This window comes from Vicugna pacos, chromosome 18 (genome assembly GCF_048564905.1).
Source record: "Vicugna pacos chromosome 18, VicPac4, whole genome shotgun sequence".
In the NCBI taxonomy this organism is placed as follows: Eukaryota; Metazoa; Chordata; class Mammalia; order Artiodactyla; family Camelidae; genus Vicugna; species Vicugna pacos.
The window spans coordinates 28,960,857-28,972,927 of record NC_133004.1 but is presented as its reverse complement, the minus strand read 5'-3'; the positions used below and the strand labels follow the sequence as shown (position 1 = coordinate 28,972,927).

The 12,071-nt window shown below is 46.2% G+C and overlaps 1 protein-coding gene across 1 annotated transcript in view; it reads left to right on the top strand.

Annotated features, from left to right (window-relative positions):
• Window positions 1–665: 665 nt before the first annotated feature.
• Window positions 666–12,071, top strand: part of USP31 (ubiquitin specific peptidase 31) — a 69,842-nt gene continuing 58,436 nt past the window's right edge. The window contains exon 1 of the mRNA XM_072942782.1: window positions 666–1,477. Coding sequence (XP_072798883.1) covers window positions 830–1,477 — 648 coding nt within the window. The 5' untranslated portion in view covers window positions 666–829. The remainder of the gene's footprint in view (window positions 1,478–12,071) is intronic.

The following is a 12,071-nucleotide window of genomic DNA, read 5'->3' as shown; positions in this document are numbered from 1 at the left end:
GGGTAAGCAGAAACCCTGTTAGTTTCACACTTTGTCGTATTCCCAGGGTCTGGGACAGTGCTGGCAAATAACAGTATCTGTTGAACGAATGAATAAATGATGGTAGAGCTCAGGGATTTTTTTAAAGGCTGGTCTGAAAAGGATGGTAATTCTTATAATATCGTTTCACTGTGACTTCAAAGTGCCGCCTGGAAGACAAGCCTGCCGGGTCGTGCCAGGCAATGTGATGACGTTCAAACCGGCACGCAGGCGGTCGGGGTCCCTCGGGAATCGGGCGAGCCTAGCTTGCACAGGTCTGGTCAGGGCTATGTCCATCACTTCTTCCGGGGTCTGGCAAGGAGCGGCATCCTGATCCCTGCACTTTCCCAAAGCCTTCACCATCAGATCAGCGATGATGGAGACTCACCCCAGAGGTCCACCACCCGGTGCGAGCCCAAAGCTCCCCAAGGCGCCTGGATCTTGCCCACACTAGACATGGCCTCCCTCGGGCTTCACGCACCAGGACTGAGCCCGGAGCCGCGAGTCATCGCGTTCGGCCGGGGAGGCGGCTCCTGCCCTCAGTCAACATGGTGGCCGCGGCGGCTTCAGCGCGGGGCGGGTGGTGCCGGAGGCGGATCACGTGAGCGGGCCAGCTGGGCGGATCTCGCGCGCGCCCGCCCGCCCCGCTGGCCGCGGCTCGCTCGCTCCCTCGCTCGGCGGCGCTCTGAGGTGTGTGGGGCGTCCAGCCCCCCAGCTCCGTGAGGCGCGGCGCGGCGGGATGCGGCGGCGGCCGTGGCGGGGCCCCGGGCCGGGCGGGCGGACGCGGTGATGAGCGTCGGCGGCCGCCGCCATGTCCAAGGTAACGGCGCCCGGGCCCGGGCCGCCGCCGCCGGCGGCGGCGGGCGGGAAGGAGAAGCGCTCCTTCAGCAAGCGGCTGTTCCGGAGCGGCCGCGCGGGCGGCGGCGGCGGCGCTGGCGGCCCCGGGCCGGCCGCGCCCTCCTCGCCCTCGTCGGCGCGCTCGGTGGGCAGCTTCATGAGCCGCGTCCTTAAGACGCTGTCCACGCTCTCGCACCTTAGCTCCGAGGGCGCCGCCCCGGACCGCGGCGGCCTCCGCAGCTGCTTCCCGCCCGGGCCGGCCGCCGCGCCCACGCCGCCGCCGCCGTGCCCGCCGCCGCCCGCCTCGCCCGCGCCGCCCGCCGCCGCTACCGCCGCCGCCGCCGCCGCCGCGGAGCCAGTGCCCGGGGTGACGGGGCTCCGGAACCACGGCAACACGTGCTTCATGAACGCCACGCTGCAGTGCCTCAGCAACACGGAGCTCTTCGCCGAGTACCTGGCGCTCGGCCAGTACCGGGCGGGGCGGCCCGAGCCCTCGCCTGACCCCGAGCAGCCCGCGGGCCGCGGCGCGCAGGGCCAGGGCGAGGTCACCGAGCAGCTGGCGCACCTGGTACGGGCCCTGTGGACCCTGGAGTACACCCCGCAGCACAGCCGCGACTTCAAGGTGAGCGCTTGGGGCACCGCCTGCCCAAGGCTCCCTTCCCGGTTCGGTCGCGCCCAGTGGGCCAAGTGCACTGGTTGCCTAAAGAGAGAGGTTTGGGCCCCGAGCCCCGGCAGGTAGAGCTGATTGTAAGGAGGAGGCACTCTCGTTCATTCATCGCGTATTTATTAAGGGCATGCTCCGTGCCAAGCTCTGTGTTGGGCGTAGGGGAGGGATGGGACAGTGAACAAGATTGTCTACCTTCCTGGAACTTACATTCTTGGGGTTGGGAGTGTTGGGGTTGGGAGTGTTGAGCTTGGGTTCAAATCCTTGTTCTGCCACTTACTAGCTGTGTGACCGCGGGCAAGTTACTCAACCTCTCTGTGCTACAGCCTCCTCCTCTGGTCCCTACCTCATAGGTGATTGTGAGCTGCTAAGAAGTTGGTATATTAGGTTGAACGCTATGAAATTACCCATTTTTGATCGTTCTGAGGTACAGATTGGCACTTTTATAGGGTTCAACCTGGTTTCTAAAATGCTTCCATTGAGCTTAGTACTATGGGCATTTGCTGCTACTATTTTTGTTACTAAAAACTTTAATAAGTTAAGGAGGTAATATCAGATAGTGGTTTGAAAGAAGTAAAACCTGGTGATGTGACTGATGTGCTGGCAGGGTATGATAAATGGGGAGGGGGAAGGGTTAGGTTGACCTCTGCAGGAGGAGGTGAGGTTCTGAGATTTGAGTAACCCCAAGGAGAGCCAGCCTTGGGGAGCCCCGGGGAAGCACTTCCCAGGTGTAAGAAGTGTGGACGCCCTGAGATGGTAAAGAGTCTGGTGCGCTTGGCCAACAGATGGGCAAACCTTTCTGTAAAGGGCCGCACAGCAAATATTTTATGCTTTGCTGATCGAGATACAAAATCCAGGATATTATGTAGGTACTTATATAACAAGAGAAAACACTTTTCTATACGTTTTTATTGCCTAAAATTAAAGTATTGTACTAATTGAGTACCATGTTTTGTAATACAGTTCTGCTAGTGAAAAGAATGAGATTCTTTTTTTGGCGAAGATGTTTATTTAGCTTAATTGGAGTTCAAAATTAATGTTCCCTGTCGTCAGATTCATGACACATATTCATCTCTACAACACATATTCATCTCTACAAATCATTCTTAGCTCATGGGCCAAACTGAAACAAGCGGTGGGCTAGATGTGGCTCTTGGGTCATTGTCGTGAGTACGTGAGAACTGTGAGTGAGTGGTGGGTTGGGGCCAGATGGTGTAGCATCCTTTAGGCTGCACTAAGGAAATGGGCTCTTATTCTAAGCAAAAGGGGAAGATGATTTGAGATTGTATGAGGGCTACTTTTAGGTGGGAAATGGATATAAATAGAATTAAATAGAATGAAGTCACACAGTAAGAAAGTTAATTCCTTTTCCTTTGTTTCTGTCCTGATTGTGCCCAAGAGAAAGTCTCAACTTGGTGGTAGCCTCTTGCTCACTCCCCCACCTTTTTTTTTTAAACAAAGAGACCAAACTTCAAGTTTAGAGACTTCAATTAGCAACACTAGGTAGAATTTAATAAGGTTATGCTTTCATTGGATTTGCTTTTACATTTGACTTCTATTATGGCAAGTGGTACTTGCTTTCCACTGGTGCTGTGGTTTCCTTCTACAACATTTATTAAAGAGTAAGTGATTTGATTAAAATCTAAAACAGTAGGCTAGCTAAGGTAAGCTCGCACTTGGTTGAGGACCCGCTTTCTTGCTGAGGAACAGTACTGCCAAGGGCCACTCCTCCCCTTTTAATACATTTTACTTACAGTTTATTTATATTTATTTATGTTGTTCTACCCTGTTTTTCTCAAAGAAAAAATGCTTTCTGTTTGATCTTGGATATTTGAATGGAAATACTTAACTGGGATAGGGACTGGAGAAAAAGAAATCCATGTCAGAGATTTCAGAATAAGAAAGTAGGAGAGAATGGCAACTAACCAGCTATATCAGTCTTTTTCTTTTTTCTTTTTGCTAATACTTGCCTGAAGGTAGCCACAGCAATTGCAAACTTTTCAAGGTCAGAGCTCAGTGTCTTCAGTTTGGTTTTCTATTCTTTTCCAAAATGTGAAAATCAGTTTCTCCAGCATTTTTGTATGTGAACATTTCCATTGCTTTTTAAGAGGCCGTATTCACTTATTTATCTGTTAAAAAACTGTAACAGAAATGGGTCAATAATTCTAGAAAAGCAGAGACTGATTTATAGGCATGCTTTGGCAAAGTCGAACAGTGTCTTAGAGGCACTATTTTAAAAAAATGTAATCTTCTGACCCTTTAGTAGATTTCACTTTGCATTCATTCATTCACTTCCCATTTATTGACAGTTTACCTGGTCAGTCAGGCATACCTTCTGCATCAGAAAGAGGAAGCCCGAACCATGATTCCTTAAGCAGTCAAGGTGTTGAATTAGTCCACCTGTAAGACGTCTGGAGTAGGCGGTTCTAAGGTGGTACAGTGGCTTTATGATCCCAAGGACTCAGGCCATTTCTGTGTTTCCATTGTCTTGTCTTTAGCTGTTACTGGCTCTTTGTCCTTAATGTTTGTCACCTCAGGGCATTCTACCCAATTGAGGCAGGAAGTCATTAGAGAAATAAAAGTTCTTCCAGAAGTCCCCTTCACAGGCTTCTGTCTACATCTCATTGACTGTAATCATGGCTCTTGACCACTCTTGCTTGGCTGCCATGGAGGCAGGAAGGTAGTATTTAGGTTTTCCTGCCTTAATAGAAGAGATGAGGAAAGGAAGGGATTACCTTGTAGGCAGCCCACCAAAGTGCCTCACCTACCATGTGCCAGGCACTCATTTGGGAAAACACTGTACCTGCCCATGAAGCATAAAGGAAATGGAACGCCAAGAAAGTGGGTGCCTGGCATACTGGTCACCACGCCCGCATCGCCTGCTGGTGGCAGACGTTGATGCAGATACCCTTCTCATGAGCTCACATTCAGCCTCAGAATCCTGTTGAGTTCTGGGCTCCAGGCAGCCACTACCAGTTGGCACAGGAGATGAAACCAATTTGCCATCTTGAGGTAATTTGCCTCGAGGTCTCCAGAAGCACTTCATATGGCTTTGACTGTATTTTTATCGTCTAAAGGAGCTTGCCAGGTAAACGGATTTTTGGTTTTGGCTGAGCTAGATGGTTGTTAAGGTTGTATTCATTTTCCAGAATGAAATGAGTTGACTGACCCAACCTTGGTAAGCTTTAAGAAACTTCTCTAGCTGCTACTTGGATCTTTTTTCTCTTTTTACAGAGAAGTTTTTCTCCTGTTTTTAGAGTAGTTCTCCAGGGCACTTTTGCTTCCCCTACCCCCTCACTCCTGGGAACACTTGGTGATGTCTGGAGACACTTACTTGGGTGTTACAACTGGGGTGGGGTGCTGCTGGCAACTAGTGGGGAGATTGCACGGATGAGGCTATCATACAACGTGAAGGCATTATCCCTCAAAAAGAATTACCCAGCAGTAGCGCTGAGGTTGGGAGAAACTGTTGAAAGAATGGTTTGAGCTCCCTTAATGCAGATTTTCCTTACTTTCCCAGCCTTTTAGGTGGCTACCTTGTAACTTCTCTCTGTGTATGCTGCAGCACTAGAGTAATAGACTTCACTGGCAGAATCCTTGAATCACTTTCTTAGTAACTCTGAGAGTAAGTCATTTTGAAACCTGAATGTTCAATATGCTGTTTTAGGAGGAAATAATCCTATTGTCCTAACTTTAATAGGAAGTTAGCATGGATGCTCTGGGTTCATACAGATGCTGTCTAACTTCTAGTACTCAGTGCCCTTTTGCAGTAAGTAAAAGATGGATGATCATCTTTCAAGCAACAAAGATAGGTTTTATAGCAGCAGTTTTCAAGCTGTGCTTCTAAAGAACAGCTAGAACAAGTGATAAAAGAACTGTGGGAACTCCTTCCAAATTTGCAGTAAAAACAAAAAGGAATTGATGAATTTTCCCTCCCATATTTTTTTTCCTTGAACTTTGGTGCCTGGTGGTGCTTATTTATTAGTGAGAGTTCTTGGGTTACAAAGGGAGTGTATGTGTGTAAATGGATAGTGCGGACCAGCTAGCAGTCAGGGGCTTACACTGGCTCGGTTTCACACCGTACTTTGTTGTGGACTTGTGCTGGGGGGCTCTGATTTTATGCTGTAGATTTATAATAAAAAGTTTTCCTGGTTTTGGTATATCATAGTTGTTCCCAAGTAGTAATCTAACTTCAGGGTATCCCTCAAATTCATTTGAAAAGTAGAAAAAAAGATGAAATTGTGTAGATCATATTCAGACTTATGATAGTAATAAGTAGAAAGTATGTCTCTTCCTGGTCAGTTCCCTTGTCTGTCAAACCCTGCCACTTTTCTTTTAGTGAAGCTCCACATCTCTGGAGGAGAAAGGCGGTGAGAGAATCATCAAGTTTTAGACTTGGAAGGAGACCTGGGTGAGATGTGAGTGTCCGTCTGCTGGCTGCAGGCTGAGGGAGCAGAACCAGAGCTCTCACTTCCGCACTTTGTCACCCCTGCCATGCTGACATATGTACACATTGAGCCCTGGTTCTGTGGTTGCCTTATCAGTACAACCGCTGAAACGACAGGTCTCAACAGAAAAACATAAGCAGGCAGGGTGGACTTGTTGAAACATGTAGCATTTTTTTTTATTTCCTGTAAGATTGCAAGGCTGAGTTACAGAGAAAATAAGGTCAGTTGCTGTTAGCTTTGTATGTGTGCTATTGCTCCTGAGACGTAGGTGCTTTTGGAAGTCTTCCTTAAAAAATTATCCTTTCAGGTCATTTAAATGTGTATCTAAACACGTCTTTTACATTGATGGGCTCCTACTCCCCGTAGAGCTCTGTGACTTGCTTTCCCCTATGACCCAGCCGTGGACTTTCAAATGTATCACGGGCAGCATAGTTTTGTTGTTTTTGGTTAGTACGTCCAAGTCCACCTCATTCTTTTTAACAGCTGTATAGAAGCCACTGATGGATGTTTTGGCTGTATAAAATTTTTAAGCATTATAGCCAGTCCTTCAACATATGTCAAGCCTCCTTTTCTAAGGAGTGAGTCTTAGACGAGGCGCTGCCGAGTGAGAGGGAAAGTGCATTTAAACTGTTGGCATGCTCACCAGACTGCCCAGCGAAAGCCTGACCCCTCCATGCTGCATGCTAGGGCCTCGCCCCTGACGGTTGCTTCCTCTTACAAGTGACTGCCCCGCTCTTCAGTTTTCAAGCTTGTTTTCTTTCACGTAGGTCAGTTTTGTTTCCTCTAGGTATGCCTGTTCTCCACTTGTCTTAAACACCTGGCTCTCTCTCCAGTGAGTGTCCACCTGGTGTTTGCGGCTTCTTACCAGGTGGGAAAGGGGGATCATGGGCACGCGTGAGAAGAGTGGAAAGAGAACTAGCTGGGGAGTGAAGAAGCACAGGGCAGTTATGGACTCTTGTGTTTGCTGACTCGCACCACTTTTACTGAGCAATTAACCGTGGGTAGAGGGGCTAGTTTAGGGGAGGGGCTGGGAATAGAGGATTAAGTAGGACGATTATAGGACAAAATTCTTGCCCTCAGAGATCTTACCTGTTTATAGGGAAGTTTTTTAAAAACTGTATTGACTGGGAAAGTTCAGTGGGAGTTCAGAGAAGGGTGAAATCGATATGAGCTGAAGTGTAAGGACAGGATTCGTTCATTCATTATTGGCAGTTAAGCTTCGACAAATTTATGAATGTATGGAGCGCCTAACTCCATGCCACATGCTGTGCTAGTCACTGGGTATGTAGGGGTAAACCACATGGTATAGTGATGGTGAAAAAAATGGTATGAGGTCGCACGGTCCATTCCTTCCTGGAACTTCTACAGTAACAGGGAGGCAGATGGTCACACACACTGATAAAAGTGGAATTTAAAATTTTAAGAGCCAAGAAGGAAGAGATTAGGTGTATGAGAGAGAATAATGGGTGTGGCCAGGCAGGGGGAATAAAATTTATTCAGAAGGCTCTGCAGAGGGCCAGGGGTTGAGGTTACATGTGAAAATCTGACAGGCCTTTTTCATGGCTTAGAGAGCTAGGAGAGCGCAGGATAGATGAGGCTGAAACAGGGGGCTGTGTAGGCTGAGGCTGGATCCTTTAAGATCCTCTCGTAGCTAAGGGATTTAGATTTGATTCTAAGAGCAGTGGGGAGCTGTTGCAGGTTTTAAGTAGAGTTCTGACACGAGCTCATTGAAATGTGAAATGATCATTCTCAATGCTAAATAGTGAATGTAGACTGGAAGCAGGGAGGCCAGTGAGGAGGCTCTTGTGATAGACCAGGTAAAGGTGGTGGTGGACGTGGTGGACAAGTGAATGGATTTGAGATATATCTGGAAGTGGATTCGACAGGACTTGCTAAAGGATTGATTCCAGGGGAGGCACTGAGGCAGAGGGGAGCTGCCAGAATAACTCCTTGGTGTTTGTTTTGAGCAGCAGAGTGATTACTGGGGATGTACATTTCCTTGAGCAGCAGTTTTGAGGGATCAGGAGTTCAGATGTGTTAAACAGGACACTTGTCAGATGTCTAGTAGACAGCTTGATAAGGGAGTCCGGAGTTCAGAAGGTTGGGACTGGCTGGAGATAAAGATGTGGGAGTCATCAGTCTATAGATGGTGTATAAAGCTATGAAATATGGCTTTGAATGGGACTTGAAGATAAAAAAGGCTTGGATAGTTAAGAGGGGAAGAGATGCCATTCCAGATTGTCGAGGAAATCTTCTGAGCAAAGGTGCAGCATTGGAACATTGTCTAGGGTCAGAAAGGCCACTGGGCTGTCTGTGGTGGGGATTTGATTTGGAGCACTTTTTTCAGCCTTGGCACTGTTGACCTACCGGCATTAATGGCTGGATGATTCTTTGTTGTGGGGGGGCTGTCCTGGCCTTGGAGAATGTTGAGCAGTGTCCCTGTGCTCTACCCACTGGATGCTGATAGTACTCCCTTCCCTCACCCCAGTCATGGTAATCAAAACTGTCTCCAAACATTGCCAAATGTCCCTTGGGGGGCAAAATTGTCCCTGATTGAGAACCACTGATTTGGAGAGGAGGGGACATAAATGTAGATGGCTGAGGAGATGCGAGGGGACAGATTATGGGTGGCCTTGAAAGTCTGTCCCAACAGTTTAGCCTTGAGGCTGCAATCAGTAGTGATTCAAAATTGAAGCTTCTTGAGCTGTGCAGACTCTGATTTGATGAAAAAAGATGTTTTAGGAAAATGGGTCTGATGGTGAGCAAAAAATGAATCAGATGGAGGAGAAGGTAAATCAGGGAGAGGGCAATCAGAGGTATGACCTGAGGAAAAGGAGGGGGAAAGGGTGAACCCCGGAGACATTCGGGAGGACGCCGTGACATCATTAAGGGTACTCCAGGAGATGGAGAGGTAAAGGGTAACACCAAAGTTTCCAATCTGGTGATGGAGAAGATAGGGGAAATCTGATAGAGAAAGAGCAGTCGGAGAACACAGGAGCAGGGGAGACCATGAATTTAATTTGAAATATGGGGGCTGGGGGTCATGGGATATCTAAGGAGTCTTAATAGACAGTTGGAAATATGGTGCAATTTAGGACCAGCTGTGGAGACTTGGAGTTAACTGCATAGAGGTGGTAACTGAAGCCGGGAGCACTGAGTGTGTTAGGATCAGAAGCCCAAGGTCAGACCCTTGGGGGAAACTGAAAACAAGAGGATGGGGGGGGGGACTTATTGGACTTGTTGAAGGTGCAGCCAGAGAGAGAGGCAGAAAACCAGGAAAGCAGCGTTGTGAAACCTGGTTTATTTAGGTTGATTTCCTGTTCTTAACCCTGAATACAGTTCAGAGCTGTGGAAACATCAGTTTATACCCATTAAGAGTCAAATTCTGGTTCGTATTTTGTTGACATGATTCATTAAGCTCACAGATTTATTGAGCACATTTCTTGTGCTGGTCCTGTTCTGGGAGGCACTGGGGCTATGAATATGAGTGAGAATGTCCATGACCTTAATCAGAGTCTAGGAGGGAAGGCGGAGTAAAGAAACAGTTGCAGTAGGGTAGGATGAACACTGTGACAGAGGCTGTGCGAACCCAGGGGAGAGATCACTTGAAGAAGGAATGTGAGGGTTGTGGGGGCCTGAAGAAATGATACCTGGGCTGTTTCTTTGTTTTTTGTAAAACTTATTTATTTAATTTTGGGGGAGAGGTAATTAGGTTTTTATTTATTTATCTTTAATGGAAGTACTGGGAATCGAACCCAGGACCTCATGCATGCTAGGCACACACTCTACCACTGAGCTATACCCTCCCCCTGATACCTGGACTGTCTTGAAGGCTTTGGTAGGAATCCTCTGGGTGGGTAAAGGGAGAGGTGGAGAGGTGGGAAAGGCCTTTCCAGGTCAGAAAATCCATCAAGTGCAAAGGCTGAGAACCTCAAAATACTTGGCTTATCCTAATCATTTCAAGGTTAGTGTGATTGGAGCAGAAGGGTAGGGGACATGGTTTGGGTGGATGGAATGGGGAGAAGGTCACTGTGTGATGCTTTGGCCAGAGTTAGATCTCTGACCTCCGTCCTTGGATGCTATGTCAGAGAACAGCATCTTGTGAGGGCAGCCACTAAGGAATTTCAGACAGACTTGTGGTATGATTGTCTTTTTCTTTAATTTATTTTAAAAATAATGCTCACTCCGAGGCCAGGGACATTGAGGATGGGTGGGGTGATGATGAGAGAGGGCAGGGACAGAACTGGGGGCTTCAAGGGGGAACAGAATATATCTTAGCCTCTTTGAGCCTGGTCACATTTGGGAAACCGAGGCTGCCCTCGGTTTTCAGAGGTGCTGGCTCTATTTTAGACATGTTATGTTTGAGGTCTCGTGGTAACTCATGAAAGAAAATAGTAGCGTAGGGTGGAGTTTTGGCTAGAGATTTTTATTTGTTATAAAACCCCCATTCTGAGGTTTTAAATGTATCTTTCCAATCAGCAACATAAACTAGCACTAAATCTGTTATTTTGACTTGATCTAGTTTGGTTCTTGACACATTTGCAGGCGCAGAGCTTCAACTTGAACTCAGGGTAGTATGCAGTGTGATGATGACATTTGTGGTCTCACTTGTGCTGAACACATTGCCTTAAAGTGCCATCAGTTTACATTTTTGTACTTGTCCACATATATACATATTTTACGTAATTGCTATCATCCTGGCCAGGCCATTTTGGATTATGACTTTTTTTCATGCAACTTATAAAACATTTCCCCATATTTCTAGATAGTACTCATAATACTGTTTAATATTTAATAATACGTCTGTATCATATTGCTAAGCAATAATCATCCAGTCCTCTTTTATTGGGTAGTTCCCCCCTACCCTTTTTTATTACGATGAACCTGAATCATGTTTATAGCCTTTTGCTTTGTTGTGTTATTTATTTAGGATAAATTTCCAGACATGTTCTCAGAGCATCAAAAGCTTCTGGACATCTTTTTGACTTATTATTATAAAAATTACAGTGCTGCTGTTTTGACCATGAACTTCACCCAGTCCGGTGAATGGTGCATGTTCGGTATTCAAACCATTTGTAGAATGCGTTGGAGTTGATAATTGAAATTTGTTATTGTCAGTTTATATTCATTCTTTGCTCATTTGTCTATGGGCATTTTTTCCCAATTAAAAAATTTTTTTTGGTAAAATACACATAACAAAATTTACCATTTTAATTGCTTCTAAGTACAACTCTCGGTGGCATTAAGTACATTCACAGTGTTGTGCAACCATCAGCCACTTTCCATTTCCAGAATTTTTTCATCGTCCTAAACAGGAACTCTGTATGCATTAAGCGATGACTCCCCTCTAGTCCCTGGTAACCTCTGCTCTACTTCCTGTCTCTGTGAATTTGCCTTTTCTAGGTACCCCACGTAAATAGAATTACACAACACAATGCACAAAATCCTTTTGTGTCTAGCTTACTTAGGGTGATGTTTTCAATATTCATCCTTGTAGCATGTAGCAGAATTTCATTCCTTTTTATGGCTGAATTTCATTTCTTTTAATGTATATACTACATTTTGTTTATCCATTCATCTGCTGATGGACACCTGGGTTGGTTTTGCTTTTTGGCTATCGTGAATAATGATGTTATGAACATAGGCATGCAAGTATCTATGTGTGTCCCTGTTTTCAATTCTTTTGTATCATATGGTAATTCTGTGCTTAACTTTTTGAGAAATGGTCAAACTTTTCAACAGTGACTGCATCATTGTACATTCCCACCAGCAGTGTATGAGGGTTCCAGTTTCTCCATATCCTTGCCAACACTTGTTATTTTCTGGGTTTTTTTTTTTTTGATATTAGCCATCCTAGCATATGTGAAGTATTATCTCATTGTAGTTTTGATTTGCATTTCTCTAATGACTAATTATCATTCGTTATTAATGATTTAACTAATGACTTAGGCCTTCTTTTCAAGTACTTAGTAGCCTTTAGTATATCATCTTTGGAGAAATGTCTGTCTAAGCGCTTTCTCATTTTTGAGTTGGATTTTTTTGTTGTAGATGATGTTAAGTTGTAGGAGTCCTTTATATATTCTGGCTATTAATCCTTATCAGAT